General features: G+C 35.4%; 3 protein-coding genes across 4 annotated transcripts; all 3 read left to right on the top strand.

Moving 5' to 3' along the window:
* Positions 1-639: 639 nt before the first annotated feature.
* On the top strand, positions 640-6,786 carry LOC133682674 (uncharacterized protein C57A7.06-like). 2 transcript variants are annotated; one of them, XM_062106138.1, is made up of 11 exons: positions 640-1,096; positions 1,359-1,548; positions 2,106-2,581; positions 3,268-3,486; positions 3,729-4,052; positions 4,276-4,623; positions 4,718-4,795; positions 4,885-4,980; positions 5,062-5,433; positions 5,852-5,983; positions 6,204-6,786. In XM_062106138.1, exons 1-11 carry the CDS (start codon positions 770-772, stop codon positions 6,363-6,365), a joined length of 2,724 nt encoding a protein of 907 aa, XP_061962122.1. In that variant the 5' UTR covers positions 640-769; the 3' UTR covers positions 6,366-6,786. The 2 variants fall into 2 exon arrangements, with proteins under 2 accessions (XP_061962122.1, XP_061962123.1); XM_062106139.1 differs by having other exon boundaries at positions 973-1,096; positions 1,350-1,548.
* Positions 6,787-9,823: 3,037 nt separating this feature from the next.
* On the top strand, positions 9,824-16,584 carry LOC133682754 (gamma-tubulin complex component 4 homolog). The gene is made up of 16 exons (XM_062106265.1): positions 9,824-10,107; positions 10,203-10,482; positions 10,576-10,712; positions 10,862-10,960; positions 11,159-11,279; positions 11,832-12,104; positions 12,339-12,419; positions 12,502-12,585; positions 13,155-13,241; positions 13,392-13,447; positions 13,546-13,728; positions 13,949-14,174; positions 14,732-14,820; positions 14,972-15,125; positions 15,655-15,777; positions 15,857-16,584. The coding sequence occupies exons 1-16, from the start codon at positions 9,953-9,955 to the stop codon at positions 15,923-15,925; spliced, it is 2,217 nt and encodes a 738-aa protein (XP_061962249.1). The 5' UTR covers positions 9,824-9,952; the 3' UTR covers positions 15,926-16,584.
* Positions 16,585-20,729: 4,145 nt separating this feature from the next.
* LOC133681714 (blue-light photoreceptor PHR2) lies at positions 20,730-23,485 on the top strand. The gene is given in 6 exon segments (XM_062104824.1): positions 20,730-21,091; positions 21,094-21,150; positions 21,153-21,814; positions 22,354-22,580; positions 22,675-22,776; positions 22,995-23,485. Coding segments are annotated over 6 exon segments (1,371 nt in total). The 5' UTR covers positions 20,730-20,853; the 3' UTR covers positions 23,080-23,485.
* The last annotated feature ends 483 nt before the right edge of the window (positions 23,486-23,968 follow it).

Here is a 23,968-nt window from a genome sequence, read left to right as displayed (position 1 = left end):
AATTTAACTTTTGTTAATATCTTATATTCAAAATATTATTTTTTAAAATGATCAGATGATGTTTTATGGCTAAAAATTAATTTATTGAAGTTTTTATAATATTTTTAAGATAGTTTTAGACGAAAATAATTTATAGATAAAAAACTCAAATCTTTATTTTCTAGTCAAGAAAATGAATTAATGGATGTTTTCAAATTGTTTGACATGACATAATTTTATTTTTTTTATTTTAAAATACCCTTCAGATATGAAAGAATATAATTTAGTGTTTTTATACAATCAAAATCTTTTTTAAACAAATTTTAGTGTTCGTGAAATTTAAAACTTTTATCTTTTAAAATACTTGGAATAAATAAAATTTTTATTATATCCTTATATATCTCACTGCCAATTTCAAAACGATTTTTTTTATATTTGGATGGAAAAATATAATGATATGATATAACAGACATAATGAAAAAATAATACATTTTGAAAACTTTGATAATTATATAAAGACAGAATAATTTACTTGAGAGAGTGCCATTAGAAATTGATGGAATCATCAATGCCTTTTCTTATGAAGCCCAGAAGCGAAACGACGTAGTTTACATAGACCCAAAAGGCCATGATCTTCGGGCCCTAACCTTCTTTCTTCACAAAACGGCGCCAGTAGCCAGAAGCCAGAAGCCAGAAGCCAGGCAGGCGTGTAAAACTTTTTTTTTGTGTGTGGTTTTTTCAAGCACCGCCGCTGTTTCCCAAACTATCTAGCATTTGGATATTCATAGCCATGAAGATGGTTGAGAAGAAGAGAAAATCGAGAGACGGTAAGAAACATGATAGACCACCAAAATTTAACAAAACGTCCAAATTCAATAAAAAATCTGGTAAGAGAACGGACGAGAAGAGGCGGACCGGTCCTCGCTTGCCTCAATCTCTACGGAAAGAGCTCGATCGAGTTAACCCTAATGATCAGTACAGCAGTGAAGAAGACGATGAAGGTGTTAGCAACGACGTTTATGAATACGAAGAAGGAGTTCCTGAAGAGGAATCCAAGAAGAACCGCCGCTTTGATTCCATTGAGAATTACGAGTATCAGTTACCTGAGGATTTTGAGGTTTCTAGCTCTGCCTCTCTATTTATAGCATAGCTTGTATATAAATTAATTTTATTTTAATTAATCGAAGTGAATTATAGTTTGACTGCTGAATTTTAAAATTTAGAAGAGTGATTTTTTTTCTGGAGTGTCTTCGGATGGTGTTCTAGTTCTTGACGGTATCAGAATTTGCTATACTGATTGTTGTTTTTTTATATGATTTTTTGCTTACCAACATTGTGGTCTTTTGAGTTCGTGTCTCTAATTTTTTCAGTTAATGTAGGATGAGAATGTTGTTTCGGATGACGACGACAATGATTTCGATGGTGTTGAAAATAAGATAGCTGGCCGGGATAGTAAAAGGGGAGTTCTTGATAAACTTGGTGATGATGTTGAAGATGAAGATGAAGATGGCGAAAGACATTTGAGGATGCTGCAAGGAATCACTGGGATGCCAAGCCAGGCCTTTGAAGGTATCACTTCTACTTCTCGAGATTAGTTGGGTGCATGACATGCTTTTCATTTACAATGCATGCTTACTTATCTACCAATGAAGTTAGTGTACTTGAACCTGAAGTATGTTTACATATCTCTAGCATCTTATGGGTATATTCAGAGATGGAATCATGAATTATGTTTAGGGGATAATATTTGAGAGCAGAACATTCTTCTTCTTCATGCTGCTAAAGTTATTTTTCGTGGTTCTAGTTGTGTATGAGTAGATGTCCTTGTTTTTGCATCCATTTATGGGTTAAATTGTTTCGTATATTGGGCAACGGATAGAAACTTAATCAAGGTAAGAGCATGACTTATTTTCACCTCATATGCTTGCCTTCTTAACATATTAATGTAAAATTGCGAGTCTTGCTATGCGCTAGCACCATGTTTAGAAATTGCAGAGATGAAATCATGAACATTTTCTTAGGTGCTATAAATATATTTGCTGACATGTTCCAGAAGTTGCATGTCTGCTGCATTGTTGCTTTGTAATTAGGGGTTTGAATGGGGCCTAATCCTATGTTGTTTCCAGGCCGCAAGAAGAACAAAGTTGTTGTATCCGAGGGATATCCAGAATCTGAATATAATCCTACCCGTGACATTCTAGATGGTGATGGCCGCATTTCTATTGAAGACCTTATGGAAAGCATTCAAGGAAAACCTGGATATAGAGAGCTTCTAAATATAACTCGTCAAGTGGAGAAAAAGGGAAAGCTGCTTCAAGCTCCACTTCCCAAGGAAGATCGAGACAGGCTGGAAAGGAAAGCTGCTTATGACCTATCGAAGAAAGATATTACAAAATGGGAGCCCTTGGTCAAGAGGAATAGGGAGACCCCTACCATTATTTTTGACAAAGATACAGATCTGGGGTTTTCAACTGTAGGGGCAATAGCTTCTGAATTTGAGCCTAGAACTGAGTTTGAGAAGAAAATGTCTTCGTTAGTTCATGATGACAAGGTCACGACAGCTCATAAAGAAGATGGCTCAAAGCTTCTCGAATTAAATAAGGTATGGAGGTCATAAATATTCTTAAGTTGATTCAATTTAGCATCTTAGTATTTTCCGTTTGCAGTTCGCCTATGCCTTCTGTGTTCTTTCTGGTTACCTGTGGTTTTGCAGTTTTCTTGCCATACTGCAGTCTCCTTTTACTTGATTAAGCAAAATCTTTCCTCTAAGCTACTTCATCTTCTGGACGTGATGGAGTTTTTTTCTTGACTATTTTTGTTCAATGTTTTGAACTTTAAACAAGATTTTATACTTTCAAGTGCAAGGAAAATGATGAAAAAGAAGAAGCAAGGTAACGGATTTTTGATCCAAATGTTTCTGAATTAGGTTGATCTTCTGTCTTTAAAAGCAAAGATTCGATGCTTTGAATATGTTATTCATTTGTTTGAATATTCTTCTTTTTCTCAATCAGCAAAGAGATTCTAAAGCTAACCATTGTTTATGAGAACAGTAGGGGAAACAAAGGGATGCTGGGAGGAGAATGGGTTGAGTATCTTCACAATTTTTATTTTATTTTTAGCTTTGAGAAACCAGTTGTCATAGTTTTGGTGCTTGTGTCTGCAAATTGTTTTTCTCACCAGGCTTACTTCATGCATATTGATTCTTGGATTGCAGTTTTCTTTAATTCATTGCAAAACTGAATGTTTTTTTCTTCTTCTTCTTCTTTTTTTTCCTATGATGCCTGGAAGATATCCCTTGAAGATTATGTAAACAACCGAAATCATATTGCAAAAATGCGCAGCCTTCTTTTCCGCCATGAAGTGAAGATGAAACGTGTCAAGAAGATAAAATCAAGAACATACCATCGGTTGTTGAAGAAAGACAGATTGAAAGGATCTGTAGGTATGCCAATGGATGCAGAAGAAGCCAAAGAACTGGCAATGAAGCAAGAGTTCAAACGTGCAGAGGTGATTGATCATTTTCTACATATTTAATAGTACCTTCTGAAAATCAATCTGTTTATGACCCTAAAATTTAGCATAATTAAAGAAACTTCCAAATTCTTTATAATTATCTTTGACATAATTAATAAACTATCAAAATTTTGATAGTCTTTTCAAAAAAGTTCTGAAAATCAATCCCTCATGTCCCCAAAATATTCAATGAAACCACAAATTTTACTCTTATCTCTACCCTACACGTGATGCAGGAACGCATGACCTTAAGGCACAAAAACCAATCAAAGTGGGCACAACGCATTGTTAAGCGTGGTTTGGATGCTCAAGATGAAGGCACTCGAGTGGCTATGGCTGAACAACTCCATCAGCATGCTCTTTTGACTAGGAAAATGAAAACTATGAAGGACAGTAGCAGCAGCGATGACAGCAGCGATGAGGAAGATAGCGAAAATGAAGGTGGTAAAGACCAGGATGAGGCATCTAAGTTACTAGCAAAAGCAAGAGATAAGACAATGCAAGTATTAGAAGGAGATGATGAAGTGCCTGATTCAGGAGTTCTTTCTTTGCCTTTCATGGTAATGTCTGCTTTTTATCTGCTTCGCTTCTTTAAACTGATGTCCTTCTTACTTTCCCCTCCCCCCTTGCTCCTCTCTTTCCAGGGAGAAATCTCAATGGTTTACCTAAAAATGATACTCTTCCGCTCATTTGCTTCCCTTTCTACCTAGATTTCTCTATGAATCCTACAAGTAAATTTTGTATCTTTTCTCATCTTTTTTTTATAAATTTGCTTTGGTATAGAAACGGGCGTTGAAGAAAAAGAAGGAAGCAGCTGATGCAGAAGCTAGGCTTGCTATTCAAGATTTTGAATCGTCAATGAAGCAGATGGAGGACACAGATGAGGCAGAAAATTCAAAAACAGGCACTGTGAGTGGTAGAAGGGTGTTTGGTGCGTCTAAGATGCAGGTTATAGAACCAAAAAATAAAATCAGATCAAGCAGTATTTCTAGTGATAGTGAAGCTGAGTTGGAAGCTGAAGAAGACATTGATGTTGGTTTAGGCAGAACAGATGGCATGCAAAAGAATATTAATGTCAACTCTGTTTTGCTTGATGTAGATGCCAGCATTCCTCAAGATTCTGTTTTGAAGGTAATGGGATTTTGGTTTCTTTCCTGCCCATATTGAAATCGATATCTTTTTGCTTAGGTTGCCAAATTGAAATAAAATGTTTAATCTTTCTCAGGTTTCTGAAATTGTTAGAGATCCAGGTCACAAGAAGACATATGAAGTTTCTATACTACAATCAGATGCATGGAAAAAGGTAATGATGCCTTCTTTTTGTAAAACTGTCTCTGTTCTTCCACATGGATGGATAAGGTAACCTGAGAATAGACTGCACATAACTAGCAGATGAGTAGCAGTTGTCCAAATGAAGTGGACACCAATGGCAAAAGGTCTCGGAAAGTTGTTGAACCTGCTATACATAATCAAGATGTAGAATTAGAGGTATGACCGCATCCTTTGTACTCTGCTTTCTTCTTATGATTGGCCATTTCTTACTTTTCCCTCCTCTCTTGAACTGTGAAGGAAGAAGGGGAGGATAGTGATGCAGATAGTGAAGGACAGATGGTTGATGGGATTTTATCTCCAGGGCACATATCATCTTACAAGCTTCCTTCCCAAGCAGAGCTTATACGTGAAGCTTTTGCCGGAGATGATGTGCAAGAAGAATTTAGCAAGGATAAAGAGGAAATTATAAATGAGGAAAATCCTGAACCTGAAAAACCCGTTCAACTTCCTGGCTGGGGCCAATGGACTCGTGTACAAAAAAAGAAAGGTTTGCCTTCATGGGTTTTGGAAGAGCACAAAAATGCAAAGAGAAAAAGGGAAGAGGCTCTTAGGAAAAGGAAGGATGCGCATCTTAAAAATGTTATTGTCTCTGAGAAGTTGGATAAAAAGGTTAGTGATGTCTGTTTATGATTCACTAGGCATCTTTTTCCGTGGTCCCTTGTTTAATCTTGCATCGTGATGATGGATATGAAAGTCATTATCTTTAAATTTCTTTAAATTCTGACTAAAAAGCTTTTAGTTGAAGAGCAGGATTATTTTTTAGATTGTAATGTTGACGAAGTTGAAATGCTACTTGTTTTTTTTTTAAATATTGTTTGTGAAAAGCTGTTGTAGATCAAAGATTGTTTTCTTGTTCTTGTATCAAAGTAATTGTTTGCTAGCTTGGGTTTGGGTTGCTGTTTTGTGAAACATCAAGCACTGAAGACTTGAAATAGCAATTTCAAAGTGTTGTTTATCTTGCAGGTCCAAATATTTTGGTAGTTGTCGTGGTGGTTAATAAATCTGTATCTCTATTTGGATTTTGCAGGCAGAAAAATTGTTTTCAGGAACATTGCCTTACCCGTTCACATCAAAGGAAGTTTTTGAACAAAGTATTCGCATGCCTATTGGACCTGAATTCAATCCTGCAACAGCTGTCAGAGCTCTTAATCGACCTGAAGTGAGTTATTTTCTCACAAATTCACATTCCTTTATATGATCAAATTTGATTTTCCATTTTTGGATGTGGAAGGTTCTTGTTTTATAAAAAAATTGGCTGGCTTGCTAAAATGCATTATAATTTTTGGATGTCTCGTACAGTGTTGTGCTTTCCCAATTTCTCCGGGTGCTTTATTATTTTGCACACACTTATTCTCTTACCTGGAATGCATCCTATGCAGGTGGTGAAAAAACAAGGGCTGATTATTCAACCAATCAACTATGAAGATGTGGATCCACATGAAAGAGGGGAGGAGCATAGAGGAAGTGGACAGAAACAAAGACAGAATCAAAGGATAATTCGGAGCCAATGCAGAGTAAAGGCAGTAATGGCAAAGTCATGACGAGGAAAGGAAAACTGAGGGTGTTTCAACTCACGCTGCTTTCTGTAGGCTGAAACTTTTGCGGTCCCTCTGTCCTGGATTTTGTGTAGAGCCCCTATATTTGCCAATTTTTAGGAGGCATGGAGTTTGGTTATCGTTAAATTTGAGGCAGTTTGAGGTGAGTTTTTAAGGGGCCCTTAAATTAAGAGATCTGGCAAGTCAAGTTAGACGTGGGGAAATTTCTTTGATATTCTTGCTATAATAATATTTATTGTATTATTTCATTAATGGTTAGGATTTTTAGGTTTTGAGGAATTTAAAAAGAGTTCAAGATATAATTTGGTAAATCAAACAATTTTTAATCTGATTATTGGATTGAATTGAAATTTTGATAGAATATTATGAAGGTTTTATTTCCTATTGAGTTAAATTTTTATGACAATTTGAGACAGGGAAGGCGTTCAAATAAGATTCAGAAGTTATTGTCTGAGATTGTCTTTATTTATCTTGTTGTATTTATATTTTTTTCCTATTTAGATTAGAATGTTTCGTTTAATTAGTATTCTACCTTTTAGAAATCTTAATATTAGATAGATTTTATTAATTAGGAATCCCTTAGGACTAATATAAATATAAGTGTCTAGTTTATTTTGAGAAAAAAAAAACTTATTTAGATTTTTAATAAAACACTAAGGGGTTTTTTTTTTTAATTTCTCTATAGCTTAGGTTTGTAACTTTACGACTTGAGAACTATGGCTTTTATCTACTTTATACATCGTGTTAATTGGTATTAGAGCAGGTTAGCCTTTATGATGGATAAAAATGGTAGCAACCTACTGTGTGATACAAAAGTGAAGGCTCTTCGAGTTGCTGTGCGGACTCAGGAGCAGAAACTAGATTGTTTAGAATAGAAATTTGATAGTTTGGAGCACATCATAATAGAAAAGAGGAACTTGCTTGAAGACTTAACTCAAGATAGCCCAAACCCTAGATCTATTTCCGAGTTGGATGAGATTTCATTCTATGATGGGAGGTTTTCAAAGAAAAGATTTATTAATAAGTTAGTAGAGTTGGAAACTAACTTTTATTTCAGCAAGGTTCCTTGTCATAAAAATAATCTACTTTCCTGTGATGTTAGAGAATGGAGGTTTGAATTTTTAGACTTTAAAACTTGTATTGGTATGCTTTTAGGCCATGTTTGTTTCCCGGAATTCATTTTCCGGGAAACCACTTTCCAAACTTTTCTGTGTTTGTTTGCCATTAGAAAAGTTGGTCAACGGAAAACACTTTCCGGTCAACGGAAAAAACTTTCTGGTCAACGGAAACACTTTTCGGTCAACGGAAAACACTTTCCAGTCAAAGAAAAATTTGGTTTGATTTCTAGGAAAGTGTTTTCCCTTTTGGCTGTGTTTGTTTTCCGGAAAGTGGTTTCCGGGAAATCACTTTCCAAACTTTCTTGTGTTTGTTTGCTATTGAAAAAGTTGGTCAACGGAAAAAACTTTCCAGTCAAAGGAAAATTTGGCTTGGTTTTCAGGAAAGTGTTTTCCTGAAAAATTTGGGTAGAAAACACTTTCCGGAAGTTGTGAAAAATTTAGAAATGTCATTATTTGCTAATTATATCAAATTTGATCCTCAAACTTTTGATTGCTATATATAATTTGTTTTGAATATTTATTTTTCAATTTCATCTCTTAAAATTTAATTTTTATATTAATTTTGGTCTTTATTTTTATAATTGCTATTTGCTTTTTTCTTATCATTTTTTTATTGAAATTTTTTATCTATCAAATTTGGTCCTCATTGTTTTGATTTTTACTTATTTTATTTGAAATAATTTATGAAATGTTAATTATTATTATTTTAATTTCTTCACCTTTTAATTTTTTTAATTTTTTAGATTTGATCTCTATTATTTTGATTATTATTTATTTTATTTGAGATAATTTATGAAATTATATTTTTTTTCAATTTCATTCTCATTCAATTTTTTAATTTGTAAGATTTGTTCCTTATTATTTTAATAAACTTGAAAAAATAAAACATTAATAAGTTATTTTCCAGCTCATTTCCCATAACATAACCAAATACTGGAAAGTGTTTTCCAACTTATTTTCCATTACACTACCAAACATCGGAAAATACTTTCCTGGAATTCACTTTCCCGGAATTCACTTTCCCCGGAATTTACTTTCCAAAAGGAAACTACTTTCCTGCAAACAAACGGGGCCTTAATTTCATCCTGACAATATTTGAGACAATCTGGAAGAGATTTTATATTTGGTATATAAGCAAGTAAATTATTATTATTATTATTTGCAACGTGGAGGAGTTTGGTGAAATCAAAACTTAAAAGTTACTTAATTTATGTTGAAGATAACATGATCAAAAAGAGTGTTGACAAACGGATTTATTAATTTAATCATAAGTTGGAGAAGTCAGTGGCAAACAATGATCTTTTATTCATAGATGAAGATTTTGCAAATAAAACATGATAATTTTTAACAATTTTTCTAAAGATATTATGGAAGATTATCTTCATGTTCCTTCAAGTACAATGGTTATTGAATGTTATAAATGATGATGAAATCAAGTTTGAAGTTAAAAAATGTGGAAAGAAATTATAAGTGGATTTCATAGAAATATAAAACATAACATCATATATGAATTTTTCTTTCACATGTACATATGATAAATTAAAATTTGAAGTTCATAGGTGAAGACATGCAACTTTGTGAATAGACTATCTATAATGTTATATTTAAAGTTTTGTTTTTTTGAAGTGACCATGTTTAATTTTTGATAGATAAATTGAGGACGAGTTTTTTAAAAGTACAGAGGACTGACGTGGAGGAATTTCTTTCATATTTTTACTATAATAATGTTTATTGTACTATTTCATTAATGATTAAAATTTTTAGGTTTTGAGAAATTTTTAAAAAAATTTAAGATGCAATTTGATAAATTAAACATGATTTTTAATTTGACTGTTAAATTAAGTTGAAATTTTGACCGAAAATTATGGCTCTATAATCAAAAGATGTTGAAATAAGGCTTGGAGATTATTATTTTTTTATTGTATTTGAATTTTTTCTTTCCATTTATATTAAATTTTTTAATTTAATTAGTATTTTATTATTTAAAAATCTTGATGGAATATAAATTCTGTTAATGAGGTAAGTTTTTATTAGGAATCATTTCTCATAACAGGATTAAGAATTATTATAAATAAAAAGATAATTTATTTTTAAAAAATTATTATTAAGAATTTTAATAAAACGCAGAGTTTTCTTTGAGTATATAATCTCAAGGTTTGAAAACCCCATTTTTTATCCGCACGATACCTGGCATCAAAGTTTGAACTGGTTATGTTGGTGACCTGAGCTATGTAGTTTACACATATATCCACGCTCCCAAACACTCTGTAATCTGTACAACGACATCCGGCCATTCCGAGGCAAATTTCAAATCCACCCTTTACTCATATATTATTATTAGTATCCATAAAAAAGAAAGGGAAACTACGAACACTACCACTGCACTAAATTATCAAATGAGAACAACTATCTACTAGCCAATTTGGTGATCAAAAACAGAAAAAGAAAAGGAAGATGTTACACGAGCTGTTACTCTCACTCGTAGGCTACACTGGAGATCTCATTATCGATGAGAGAGAACACCAGAACTCTCTCGGCATTCCCGTCTCCAACGAACACCGCTCTTTCAAGCTCGCTCCTGATATCTCCTTCATCCAACCCAGCGACAGGTACCCACCTCCCACACTCTTCGTTTTGTACTCCTCTTTCTTTTACCTATTTTACTAAGTCTGATTTTTTTTAAAAAAATAAAATAAAATTGCAGGGATCTTATTGAGAGGATAATCAGTCTAGGGTTTTATTATAGAGAGCTTGATCGATTTGCGACAAAGTCTCGGAATCTGAGTTGGATTAGGTCTGCAAATCCTAATAATGAATTGTCGAACAAGAATGTACAGGAGAAACAGAGTGTTTATCGCAGAGCCATTGCTAATGGCATTGTTGAGATTCTTTCAGTTTACAGATCTGCTGTTCTCCACATTGAACAGAAGTTACTGTCAGAGAGCATTCCTATTTTGGCTACTATTACACAAGGTCTTAACAAGGTTGGGTTGGGAACTTAAAAATGGTTTGATTTTCTTTTTATTGTTGGGGAATTTGCTGTTTTTTTTTTTTAATTTCCGAATTATTTTTTGCAGTTTTTTGTTCTCTTGCCGCCACTTTATGAGCTTGTTCTTGAGATTGAGCGTGATGATATTCGCGGAGGACAACTTCTAAACCTTTTGCACAAAAGATGTCACTGTGGGGTTCCTGAATTGCAATCCTGCATTCAAAGGTTTATTTTAGCGCTGTTTATTATTTTGGTTATGGCGAATTTAGCGTTGATTGTAATTTTATAGCATAATGGTTGTTTATTTATCTACAAATGTGGAATTCCAAGGCAATGACCTTCTTTACTGTTTATTCCCCTGTCTAAAAGTATAGGCTTCTTTGGCATGGGCATCAGGTCATGTATAATCAACTTGCTTCCTGGGTGGTTTATGGGATTCTTCAAGATCAGCATGGTGAATTTTTCATCAGAAGGTAATGTGCAAAGTCATTTTTCTGACAATGATATGCTATGACATCATTCTGCTCTAATGACCAAAATTGGATGAGTTAAGATTAATTTACGTGGTGAAAGTTAAATAAACTTTGTTCTTTTTAGTTTACAACCTTCTTACAAAAACTACCAAAATTGGTTAAATAATCACATCAATTTTTTATTTAACCAATTTTCAGGCAGGAAGATAGGGATGTGGAGCATGGCTCATCTAATCCAGACATCTCAGAAAAATTGGCTCGCTTGTCAACTGATGATGCATCTTTAACAGATTGGCACTTGGGATTTCATATTTTTTTGGTATCTCTAAACTCTCTCCTCCTATGTTTATGTTCATCTCTCGCTTAACAATCAACACTAAAATCATGCTTTTGTTGCTTTTGTTTTGCATATTAATGAAACTGGTTGGGTAAGAGTTGGATGATGATAGGAATACTGACAATGATCTGTTAATGGCTTATCTTTGACTTTCTCTTTCTTGTCTTTCATTCTTCTTTTATTTTTCATTCCCCCCTGCCCTCCTTTTGATTTTGATTCAATATGCAATTGCTTGAATGATAATCATTTTAATCCAAGTTAAAGCTTTTTTGTGGAAACAGTGTTTTCTTCTCATTCCTGCACATGAAACTTTGGTGGATTGATTTTCTTTCTGCGATGCCTGAAGAACTTTTGCGTTTCCTGTTCATGCATCTGCTTTATATTTAACTTAGCATCATTGCTCATTGCTTAAACAATGCTTCGATAAGAAGGATATTGGGCTTTCTTCAAGCCACAACAAACAGATTTGTTCTAATATACCTGTTTGGGATTCATTTTTTCTGATATATTTACTCTTTCAATGAATTTCTGCAGGATATGCTGCCTGAGTATGTACATATGCGTGTTGCTGAATCAATTCTTTTTGCTGGAAAAGCCATCAGGGTTCTCCGGAATCCAAGCCCAGCATTTCAGTTTAAGGATCCTGTATATAATCAGCAGATACCAAAAGTTGATAAAAAAAATCAAGTATCAACAGGACGCTTCCCTTTTCAGAAAGAGTCTTTTGTAGATACAAACTTGATTGGAGAAGAATTACTTCCACAGTCCGAGGCTGACAAGATTGAAAATATGCTTCGAGACCTAAAGGTTCACTTCCTCAATTTGTATCATCATAGATAACATCTTGTGCTGCCCTTTTCTTGATAGATAGCTACACTGGGAGACATTAGTAGCTCCATAGTGTATGTAATCCATTTCACAATAAATGCACTTACATTTAGCTGTAATTCTTTTACATATTTGGATAGAATGGACCTTTCCCTTTTCATTGGACTATAATCCACAGCAGTGTATACTGAATTTTGGTTCCATTATATGTAGGAATCATCTGAATTTCACAAAAGATCATTTGAATGTGCTGTTGACTCTATTCGTGCTATCGCAGCTAGTCATCTTTGGCAGGTGCTGTATGCAACCCTCATGTATTTATATATTTTTATTTATCGTAGCACCTGATTCACCTGTGTTTTCTTTACTTTTGAAGCTTGTGGTTGTGCGTGCTGACTTGAATGGCCACCTGAAGGCACTTAAAGACTATTTTCTTTTGGCGAAAGGAGATTTTTTCCAGGTGAAGGATGGATAATATTTTATCTCTTCAAAATTGACATTTATCATGCCTCAAGTTTCTTTCCGGGGCCTTGCCCTTGTAAGATTCCTAGAGTCTCTGATATATTTAGCCTGCATCACTTTGTGAATCTATACAAACTTTGGAATGGATTACAGTGCAATTTGGATGAATGTGTAGCCTTTTTAGGAAGGATGCTCTTATTGAAATTATGTAGCTTTGTTTTGAGATAATTCATATTCCTATGCAATCTTTGGTTTGTAGTTTATACTTTGTAGGAACTTCTAAAATTCTATAACAAGATTGGTTCAGCATTGTTGCCTAATCACAAATAAACTACAACCGATCAAAATCATTCTTGCAGAAATTTCCTGAACTTTGGTCTAGGGTTTCACTGAACATATTTTTATTCAAAATTTTGATTTTCTATTGGTTGTTGGAAAGGTTTTTTTCACAAGTTAACCTTGCTTTAAAGTCCAGGAGTTTGAGATTGCGCTGACATTGGTGTGTATTTTGCAATTATAAAGTGAACAGAAATTTCAATTCTAACAAAGCAGGATTAATTATGCCAGTGTTTTCTTGAGGAAAGTAGGCAAATGATGCGTTTGCCTCCTCGACAATCAACTGCTGAAGCTGATCTCATGGTCCCATTCCAGCTGGTAAGCTTAGCACAACATATTTCCCTAACAAACATAATTATACTCCTTGTTTTAACTTAAATGTTGATAATATCAGAATGCTCCACGTCAAATTCACTAATTGTCTACTATAAAAAAATATAAAAATCGTTGGCACTATTTGCTTTGTAGGCTGCTATAAAGACGATTGGTGAGGAGGAGAAGTACTTTTCCAGAGTATCCTTGCGGTTAGAACCTATATTTTTAATGAAAAATTTTATCTGACAATATTTCTATCAATCTTGATTTGATTTTAAATTTTATTAATTTTGGTTTTCAATACAAGGATGCCTTCATTTGGATCCGCAGTTAAATCCTCCCAAGTAGATTTACCCAAGACTGGGAGTACAAGTGCTTCATTATCAAATGCTTCTTCAGAGATTTCTCTGGATGGATGGGATGGTATTGCTCTGGAATACTCTGTTGATTGGCCCCTACAGTTGTTCTTTACTCAGGAAGTGTTGTCTCAGTAAGATGCTGCTGATACTTATGGATGCCACTCTGTGTTTCTCCTTCTCTTCTTCTTCTTTACTTAAACATGCATTCTTTTTCCATCTGATAAAGTTGAAAGATAGTTCCTTAATTGCTTATCAAATAATATTTTAAAAATACTACCACAAAATGTAGTTCATAGTTGCTGAATAATTCCTCTCTATCTCATGCACATGTTAACCTCGAGAATGTTCCAGGTACCTAAGGGTCTTTCAGTATTTGCTACGGCTGAAACGTACACAAATGGAATTGGAGAAATCATGGGCTTCTGTGATGCATCAAGATCACACAGATTTTGCCAAGCGTCGCAATGACCGTTTGAACTGCTCAGTATCTCAGCAACGACGCCAACGTTTTAGGCCAATGTGGCGTGTTAGAGAGCATATGGCATTCTTGATCAGAAATCTTCAGTTCTATATCCAGGTATTGATGCCATCTGTAGGTCAACTTTTTTTAGAGATAGTCTCTGAAAGACTATGCAACATAGGAATTGCCAAATTTTTTAATTATAAAGTAGTACAGGACTGGTGACTGATATGCATATCAGATCTTATCCAAGAACCTTGTTTTGGATAAGATGTTGAAAGTATTGGACAAAATAAAGTCTATGCATTGGACAAGCCATATGCTGGTCACACGTAACTTGATAAATTAAATAATATTTTGTGATATCTTGAGTAAAGTTTAACCATCATCATGAAGGATGGTGGGAGTAATACTAGGACAATGTAGTGAAATTGATTGTGACATCTTTTTTTAAATTGTATCCCAATGATTGACTAGATAAAAATTTTTATTGTTACGCTATTTCTTTTTCTAATAACAGTCAGAAATGTTAGAGGATAAAACTTTATTTTTCAAGTCTGTTCACTTTTATTTACCCTTTTCTTTTCCCCCTTCCATGTGTTTATTCTATATTTTCCCTTTACTGGTTGATTTCAAGATCATTTTCTTTCTAATTTTTTGCATTTGTATTTTAGGTGGATGTAATAGAATCCCAATGGAATGTTTTGCAAGCTCATATTCAAGATTCTCATGACTTTACTGAACTTGTGGGCTTCCATCAAGAGTAAGTGAAGTGAATGGTTTCAGTAACCTCCTGCCTGTTTAATTCATTGAATTGCACACCTTTGCTATAATTGCTGTTTTCTGAGTTTATACTCTGCTCATACATTGATAGTTGCAACATTATGCTTACACAACATGACATTAACTTGCAGGTATTTATCAGCTTTAATTTCACAATCTTTTTTGGACATTGGTTCCGTGTCAAGGATTTTAGACAGCATAATGAAACTTTGCCTGCAATTCTGCTGGAGCATTGAAAACCAAGAAAACAATCCAAATACATCTGAACTGGAGCATTTAACGGAGGTATTTCTGCTAGTGTTTTGTTATTTTGAGTTGGCAGTTCATGCTTTGCTGAAACATTAAGCTCTGAAAGTATCAAACCTCAATTTTGTGTGCCTTGTCTTATGCAAAAATTGCAAATTCACATTGTTGTTTGGTGCTTTTGCACTTCAATGATGGCTATTTTGCATTGTTTTCCACTGACATGCTTATCTCTTAAGCACTTGACCAAACACCATCTACTCTGGATTTCATTGGAAAGAGGAGTTTCTGTTATATAGACATGCCATACGCCTATAACAAACATTTGATTTTGCCTTTGTGTTCCATCGGAGATTTAGAGTTGTGGGAAGTTGTCATATTGGTGGTCACATGATCATATATTTATTTTGGACATTCATTCCTGAAAGTCAGCAGTATATGGTGTCAAATCTAGTTATTCTCTTCTACTAGAATAACTGTTTTTTTTTTAATAATAACTGTTGATTATTTTAGCAATTTTGTTGCCACCAAATTTAAATGGTTCCTTGACTTTTAATGTTCTTTTCCCCAGGAATTTAACAAGAAATCAAATTCGTTATACACTATATTGCGCAGTAGTAGGCTAGCAGGGAGCCAGCGAGCTCCATTTCTCAGGCGTTTTCTTTTGCGTCTAAACTTTAATCTGTTCTTTGAGGTAATTCTTCCCTAAACACGTCATCTAATTTTAGTCCTTCAGTTTTATGACCTGTTTGATCACTTTTATTTTCTGACAGACAACTGCACAAGGTGTACTGAATATTGTTAGACCATCTCCAACACTCCCTGTTTTTAATCAACAATAGCAAAAGTTATTTACGAAGTCAAATCAGCTCCATGCAAGTACCGTTGTCATTTGTGTTGAGGAAGTATAATCTCACCCAAGGTTGGCAATAGACTCTGAAGCATACTTCCATTTGATCAGGCAGTCCTTTTGGTGGCTGTCATGAGGGTGCCTGTCTCCATAGCTTGAAGATTTTTCTATTAACAAACCCTATTAGGTGGTTCTCTGCGAACTGGCTTGTTCAGGTTGCGGGTTGATTATTTGCTTGCTCCATGTTAACTAACAAGTAACCATCCCCTGGAAGTGAGACAAATTTCAGTAGCCAGCATTGTCCGTTTCACACAGCTTGTTGACCCTGGCGTAGCATTCCTTGTCATTTGGTGCTTGTGGTAGGTAGCTCCATTTAGTGCTTATACCAACTCATCAATTGGTATTTAAGCTTGTACTTTATAGAGATGTGTATCCATAAGCTCCATTGCCAAAGTGAAGTTTCGTTTGTAAATGTGTGGTTCGCATCTGTGAAGTGAATTGTGGGGTTTGCAAGGCATTGACATGAAATATATAACTATTGAATGGAGGTTTTGATGCTTGCGGATATGCTTCACAGATTTGATGTCTTTCTGGCCACAGTTAGAAAACTGTCTTCAGTTATTCAAATAAAAAGAAAAGTGGATTTTCATATTTGTATATAACATGGATGGAGTAAATAGCAGCCTCCATGTTGTAACTCCTCTTCAACCATTGTCGGAGCCGTAAGGTTATCCTAACAGTAATATTTCCTGCGCCAGGGTCCAGGAAGCCGCTGGGAAGCACAGTTAATTTTTCTTTATTTTTGTAGTAGACCGACTCTTTAGGAGTGAGCAAGCAGGAGATACTCGTAGCAGAAGAAGTGGGCTCTTTCGATAGAGAAAAGATAGCAAGGTAAATTTTATCCATGTTGCTTTTAGCTCATCAAGTTCAAAAATTCCTAGTCTATCAAAAAAATTTGAAATTTGTTTTAATGCCAACCTTCCAATCTAAGTTGACTAACAATAACCAATAAATCTTTGGATAAGATTGTTTGTCATATAATTTACAAAATGTTCCAGTTTGATCCTTGAAGTTTGAAATCTCCCTATATCAACCTCAAGGTTTAAACATTGATATCTGAATGTTTAGTAAAATCATCATGAAGCATCTCGTGTATTAGCATCAAATGTATCTACTTTAAATAATGTTATTACGTTCGCTTTATGTTTTATATTTTGTAATTTTTAAGTAGTTATGAATGCATGCCTAATTCAATTATATTCATTATATGAATTTTGTTTTGCGCTATAATCCATGCACACCATACAGGGAGATTGAGGACTTCATCAAAACTCCCACTTCATTTCCAGATTACCTCTCATTGCTTCCATGCTGAAATCAAAAGGGAACCTACGCATATATTCCGATCCACGCATACCATGCATGGAAATAGAGTCTCGTCACTACATTTAGCTCGTATTTCTTCCATTGCTAAAACCAGACGTTTTCATCAAATAACCTACCGAGAAGTGGGATATCAGGAATTGTAATTTGAAAAATTACAATAAATTGCAACATATGAGGATAATTCTGAATATTTTTGAACTGTAGGAACCAAAGTGAAAAATCTTGCAAACGATAGGGAGGCACTATACTTTATATATATAAAAAAAAGACAAAAGGGGAGATGAAGAAACCGGAACGAGCAACATTTTTTGCTATCTAAAATGAAAGGCATGGTCATACTAATTTGTTTGGATAAAGAAAGTAGAGTTCAAAATAAACTTGGGGAATTGATCCAATGGCATTATTCTTTGTTTACATTTAGAGCTCCTCGAACACTTGTTCACCCCCTTCCTCCTCAACCCTCTGTAATTCTCTCCTCCAAGTTTCCATCCGGCAAGAGAGAGAGAAGAAAAGATAACGAGAAGCAAATACATCAAATAGCTTGTGACATTGGTAAATCATCTTCACATGCTTCTGGCATTTATAACCTGGTCATCTATTTCTCATGATAAGGAACAAAAACTGGAAAATCACGATACGAATGAATGCTCATAGAGATGTGTTCAAGAAACACACTGTGCAGGTGAAGAAAAGACGGGAGAGCAGAAGCACATCTTTGCTGTTGAACAACTTTACGCGACAATAACCTTGAGCATCAGAATGAAGAACTATATAAGAAATATTTGTAATTTGACAGTTGCTAATCCTCGAAACATCAAGAGTTACAGTCACACATGCTTCAACATATATAGTTGTAGGTACGATTCCAATTACTGTCACTTTTTGAGAATTTTATATCAACAAATAGAGAATTAGGAGAGAAGGTATTCAATGATTAGGCCCCTCCCTTATCAAGCAAAACCACGAAATCCAACAGTAAGTGCTTTATATTCAGAATCATAAATAAGTTGCCACACATGATCATCTGAAAATTGCAATTGGTCTGCAACAAATAATATATATTCTTGTACTCTCCTGGTGCTACTTCCTTGCCTAAACTCCCAGCAACTTCGCAATTATGTCCCACCCGGAAGCCATTGCTCCTGAAGAGTTTGTTCATCCATTTCTCTTTGCTGGGCTGTGCGAGCGACCAGACAACAGGATAGGGCCTTGTTCATTGAGATAAAAGGTGAAGAAAAGAAAAGGCAGTTTTGAAGTCAGAATCTGACCTCGATCCCAATTTCAGTTTCTGCAAACCATGCAGGTAGTTTGCCCAGGAACAAACATAACAGGCAGTCCCTGTAAAACCCTGTGATGACAGTGATTCTCTCATTAATTTAACAAAGTTACATGTTAGAACAACTTCCTCACAAAGTAAAAGTGAAATATTATCAATGCAACATTAGAAGCCTCGACCCTTTAAAAAAAATATAGAAGCCTCAATCACCTGGATAGCACATATACTAAGGAATTGTTCATCCAAGATCATGACGATGCTCCCAACAATCTTTAGAGGGTTTGTACATGCATGATATAATGGAGAATCAAACTCTATTGAAGAATTTAGTGATCTTTATGTCAAGCTAGTGACATGCTTTTACACTAGTATACCCGTCAAGAAAAACTCCACAAAATTTTTTAGGATTGCCCAGGGGATGAGTCTACATGGACATATTTAAGGAGATTAAATAGGGAGATGCTCAATGTGGAAGAATTACTTGAGCCAATAGCTTTAAAAGCTTTGATAGAAGGAGTAAAGGAACAAGTCCTCTAGAAAAAACTTTATATCTTACCAGATAGAAACTTATTCAAAAGAAAACAATTCATGAAAAATTATACACAGGTTGAAGATGTCAATTTGCTACAACATAGACCTTATTTTCACAAGGACAATGACCTTTCAAGTGAAGTAAACAGAGTAGTCAAAGCAAACATCTTAGTATCACCTCCAAAACATGTTCCTCCTAAAAACCTCCATCATACCTATCATTCAGATAATCTCAGGATAAATAATCTTTAATAAGAATATAAATGACATATTCAAAATAACTTTTTATTCTTTCTAGATAATGGTTGAAGGCCTCTTAACGTTAATTCTAGAAATACGTATTCTGGTCTTCCTAATGCTATATGCATTATTATCCAAGAGATGGACGTTGTCTCTCTAGTAATGTATACACCGTTCTCCATGGGATGAACTTATCTCATTAGTGTCATCTACATAATTTTATCTCCCGATGACAATATCCTCACTCTTCAAATAATGGACTTAGTCTTCCTAGTACAATAGTAACATTATCCAATCACTACTCTTTAGTGGAGAGCTCTTATGCCTCATAAAAAAAATCATGATAATATTAGAAAAGCCACATCTCCCGCACTTCACTCCAAAAACTTATAAGGTAAAGGCTCAATCTTATTGGGTGCATATAACCACTTGAGAATTTTTATAAATGATTGGCATGATAACCTCAATCTCTTATAATTTTTTTGAGTACAAGTTTTTAATACTTTATGTTTGAAAGAATTATTTTCATTCTAAATGCATATTGTTTCTGGCTTACACCCCCTTTTTATATGAGAAAACTCATCGATCTACCCAAACTGGAAAATTAATTAAAGTATTTGTATATTATTATATCACAAAGACTGGGAGTTATTGATAAATCAAGATTTTATTAGTATATATTTATATATCTATACCAAAAAAGTTAGATCAAGAAAAACATATGGGTATATTTTTTCTCAAATTCTCGAGTGTGTTTGATTGGCACGCGCCAGACAAACACATCCTAATAAAGGCACACTAGGTCTGGCTAGCGCCAGAACCAGTCACAATATTGTCAAGCCCCAGGTGTGTTAGGTCTCACCAACACTAGACCCACTTATTGATGGGTTTGGTGTCAGCCAGACCCACAAAACACCAGGGTCTGGTGCTGCACAACCTAATATTTGGATCTAATGCTATCAGATCTATGCCGGGGCTGTTGGAGCCAAGCAACATTTGTCAGACGTGATATTTTTTACTTTAAAATATATTAAAATAATATTTTTATTATTTTTTAAAATTTATTTTTGATATTAATAGATCAAAACTATTTAAAACTTTTTAAAAAATTAACTTTTAAAAACTTTTTTAAATGTGAAAACAAAGAAACTCGAAATCTACATATCATAGTCATGGCAATAGAAAAATATATAACCTTTTAATGACTAACCAAATATTATTTGCATTTTGCTCGCAGGCGGCCACGTTCTACCAACCCAAGTGCGTAATTCCCAAAACACCCCTCCAAGTCCGAAGTCGAAGTTGGTGAGGTGAGGGCAGTCAGACACGAGGTTGATACATATAATACTGAAGTTTAAAAACCCCCCGTCTTCCTTAAACATTTTAGGCGAGGAGAAAAACAAGTGGGAGCGAACCAAACACTCAACCAACTTTTCTCTCCCGCATCAACAACAACTCTTTCTTCCCCAAACCAAATCCAAAACCAAATGGATTCCAAACTTCGAAACCCAGAAACCCCAGAATCCATTTCAGAAGAAGAAAAACAGCAACTTGCCATTGTCTCTTCATCCCCTTTTGCCACTGCTTCTCTTTCTCTTTCTCTTTCTCTCTCCACCATTCTACCTACCCATTTTTTAACTCAACCTAAAATCTCAGCTCTTTTTTCCTCTCCACCAACCAAGGCGAAAATACCTACTCAAGCCACCTCTCTCACTCACCTCTCTCTCTTTTCTCCACTTCTTCTCCTAAACTCTCCTTTAAGTCTACCATCTCTGCCAACCCTCTTCAACCCCCCTCACTCTTGGCCCCCGCCGCCCCTCTGACCCCTCCAATGCTGCCGGAACTCGCCGAGCTTGCATCGTTTGGTTTCGCAATGACTTGCGTGTCCATGACAATGAGTGCCTCAACTCTGCCAACAACGACTCTATGTCTGTTTTGCCTGTTTATTGTTTTGACCCGAGAGATTATGGCAAATCCTCTTCTGGGTTTGATAAAACTGGACCTTATCGTGCCAATTTCTTGATTGAATCTGTCTCTGACCTGCGCAAGAACTTGCAGGCTAGAGGATCTGATCTTGTGGTGAGAGTGGGGAGACCGGAGACCGTGTTGGTTGAATTGGCAAAGGCTATTGGAGCTGATGCTGTGTATGCGCATAGAGAGGTGTCTCATGATGAGGTTAAGGCAGAGGACAAGATTGAGGAGGTTATGAAAGATGAGGGAGTTGAGGTGAAGTACTTTTGGGGAAGTACTTTGTATCATTTGGATGATTTGCCTTTCAAGTTGGAAGATATGCCATCGAATTATGGTGGGTTTAAGGAGAAAGTGCAGGTTTTGGAGATTAGGAAGACCGTTGAGACCTTGGATGAATTAAAGGGTTTGCCTTCAAGAGGAGATGTGGAGCCTGGGGATATCCCTAATCTATTGGATTTGGGTCTCAACCCAACTCAGGTTCGGCCTCTTTATAACTGTTTTTTTTTTTCTATGCTTGTGTGCTTTGATTATCATGTTAGAGATGTTGGCATGGTTATGAAAACTGTGTTTATGATGACTGTGCTTTGCTAGGAAGAATGTGAATAGAAATTAGGCTTTGATTAGAAGGCTAAGATATAACTTGAAATGAAAAGGTTTTATAAGTGAACAATATGATGTTCAAATATGAAGGATGGATACTGGATGAAAACAGTGTTTATTTAGTAGATCAATCTTACCTCGTAATGATATAATCTTGTAATCTGAATTGCCAACATTCTGCATCGTTAGCCTGAATACTTTCTGATCCCAGGTTCTCATTTTTCAAAATGGATACATTGTTGAAAATTGGTCTTCTGTTTGCTACCTTTTTGGATTTCCATTCCTCTTGAAACTGCAATTTCTAATCCTGTTGGTCTTGCATATTCAGAAACCATTGATCCAAACAGAATGCTTTGCAACCTTCTTATCGTCACCTTTGATTGCACTGATGATACTGTCCTTCAATGAAAATGCAGGATGGGAAGGCAACTGCAAGTGCTTCTATGGTGGGAGGCGAGGCTGAAGCACTACAGAGGCTCCAGAAATTTGCAGCTGAGTGCCAAGCACAACCTCACAAGGGAATCAATGGCAGCCATGACAGCATATATGGCGCAAACTTTTCCTGCAAAATCTCTCCATGGCTCACAGTGGGATGCATCTCTCCCCGTTCCTTGTTTGATGAGCTTAAGAAGACTGCTGCAAGGTGTGCCCTTAATTTTTTTCTCTTTTCTTTCCCTTTTAATGCTGATGCAATATTTAGAAAGCATGCACTCATTAATGATACATTTGATTGATAGAACAATTTCTGGTGCCTCAAATCGCGGTGGTGGTGGTGGTGGTTCACCTGATAGTGGAATGAACTGGTTGATGTTTGAGTTGTTGTGGAGGGATTTCTTCAGGTAACTTGAAAATTCATATAACTTGCAGGCCTACATTTAGTATTCCATATTTCCTTGATTTCAATACCTTTGTTGGCATTTTATGGTGTGAGCATTGCATAAATCAGGTTTTCCTTCAATTTCTGCGAGGTTGTCTTATTCTTGTTCTCCATCTAAGCCGTTTTAATCTCTTAAAAAAAATGCTTTTGCCAGCTTCTTACATCATTGTTCTCTTGCAGATTCATTACCAAGAAATACAGTGCTCCAAGGAAACAGCTGGAAGCAACTCCAGCCACAGCTTGCACCACGGGTGCATTTGCTTAGGCAAGACATTGTTTTGTTGGCGAAAAGGAAATTTGCCCTGAACTGGGGGATCGTTTCCTACCCACTGATGAATGGAGCCGCTAGACGTTGTAGTAGGATTGTTGACGGGAGTTGCTGCAATAAATTGGTTGAATTGGGGCTCCTGCCTTATTTAGAGAATTTTATATTCACGTGCCCTCTTGTGAATATGCATTAAGTATTTTTTTTTTTTTCCCTGTTTTTCGCTGAGGATCAAATTCACCTTGCAAAACTGGAATTATATTTTCACAAATTGGGTGGTTGATCCCGTAGCCAAGTCAGACAATGAGGCAAATGCTTTTAAGTATTTGTCGCGTGTAATCCGAATTACTGAATGGTTTTTATCCATGAGAACGCTATAAAACTTAGAAACCTAAAAAAGACGAAAGTAGCTGTTTATACATGCTGTTACATCTCATTTTCCATCATCAGCTGCAGTGTTAGGTCCTAGCGTTTATCGGATTTCAACCCCAGAGAAGCTCGTCAAGATTATTGAGACCTACGTTTGCTAGCATCTTGAAGGAGGTGGTTCAAATTGTTAGATGTCATCTGGTGCTGGTACTTGATAGTACAGTCCTTGACAGTTCTGCTGCTTCCACAGCTTGCAGATGAACTGAGAAATCACCACTTCACGTAAACAATATTAGTATTTAGTTTTTACGGCCATGCCACGGGGCTGTAGGGATGAAAGATGGATGCATTGATTTTATGTTCTTGCCATCTTACCTATTCCCTGCTTGTGCTGGCCTCCAACGCTGTTGTCAGGTGATCCTTTTTTGCTTTGGAGCAAGATTCTTCTGTAGACAATGCACCTTGGTGTCTCACATCTGCTTTCAAGGCTTTGCAGAAAAAGTTAAATGCTTGGCCATTG

This window comes from Populus nigra, chromosome 2 (assembly GCF_951802175.1).
Source record: "Populus nigra chromosome 2, ddPopNigr1.1, whole genome shotgun sequence".
Taxonomy (NCBI): domain Eukaryota; kingdom Viridiplantae; phylum Streptophyta; class Magnoliopsida; order Malpighiales; family Salicaceae; genus Populus; species Populus nigra.
This window is presented reverse-complemented; position numbering and strand designations above follow the sequence as displayed.

Coding starts and splice junctions, on each gene's coding strand:
- LOC133682754 (XM_062106265.1), top strand. CDS start 9,953: ATGTTACACGAGCTGTTACTCTCACTCGTAGGCTACACTGGAGATCTC. Junction 10,713..10,861: donor TTGCAATCCTGCATTCAAAG/GTTTATTTTAGC, acceptor CTAAAAGTATAG/GCTTCTTTGGCATGGGCATC. Junction 15,126..15,654: donor AACTGGAGCATTTAACGGAG/GTATTTCTGCTA, acceptor TCTTTTCCCCAG/GAATTTAACAAGAAATCAAA.
- LOC133682674 (XM_062106138.1), top strand. CDS start 770: ATGAAGATGGTTGAGAAGAAGAGAAAATCGAGAGACGGTAAGAAACAT. Junction 4,796..4,884: donor AATCAGATGCATGGAAAAAG/GTAATGATGCCT, acceptor CATAACTAGCAG/ATGAGTAGCAGTTGTCCAAA. Junction 5,984..6,203: donor GAGCTCTTAATCGACCTGAA/GTGAGTTATTTT, acceptor CATCCTATGCAG/GTGGTGAAAAAACAAGGGCT.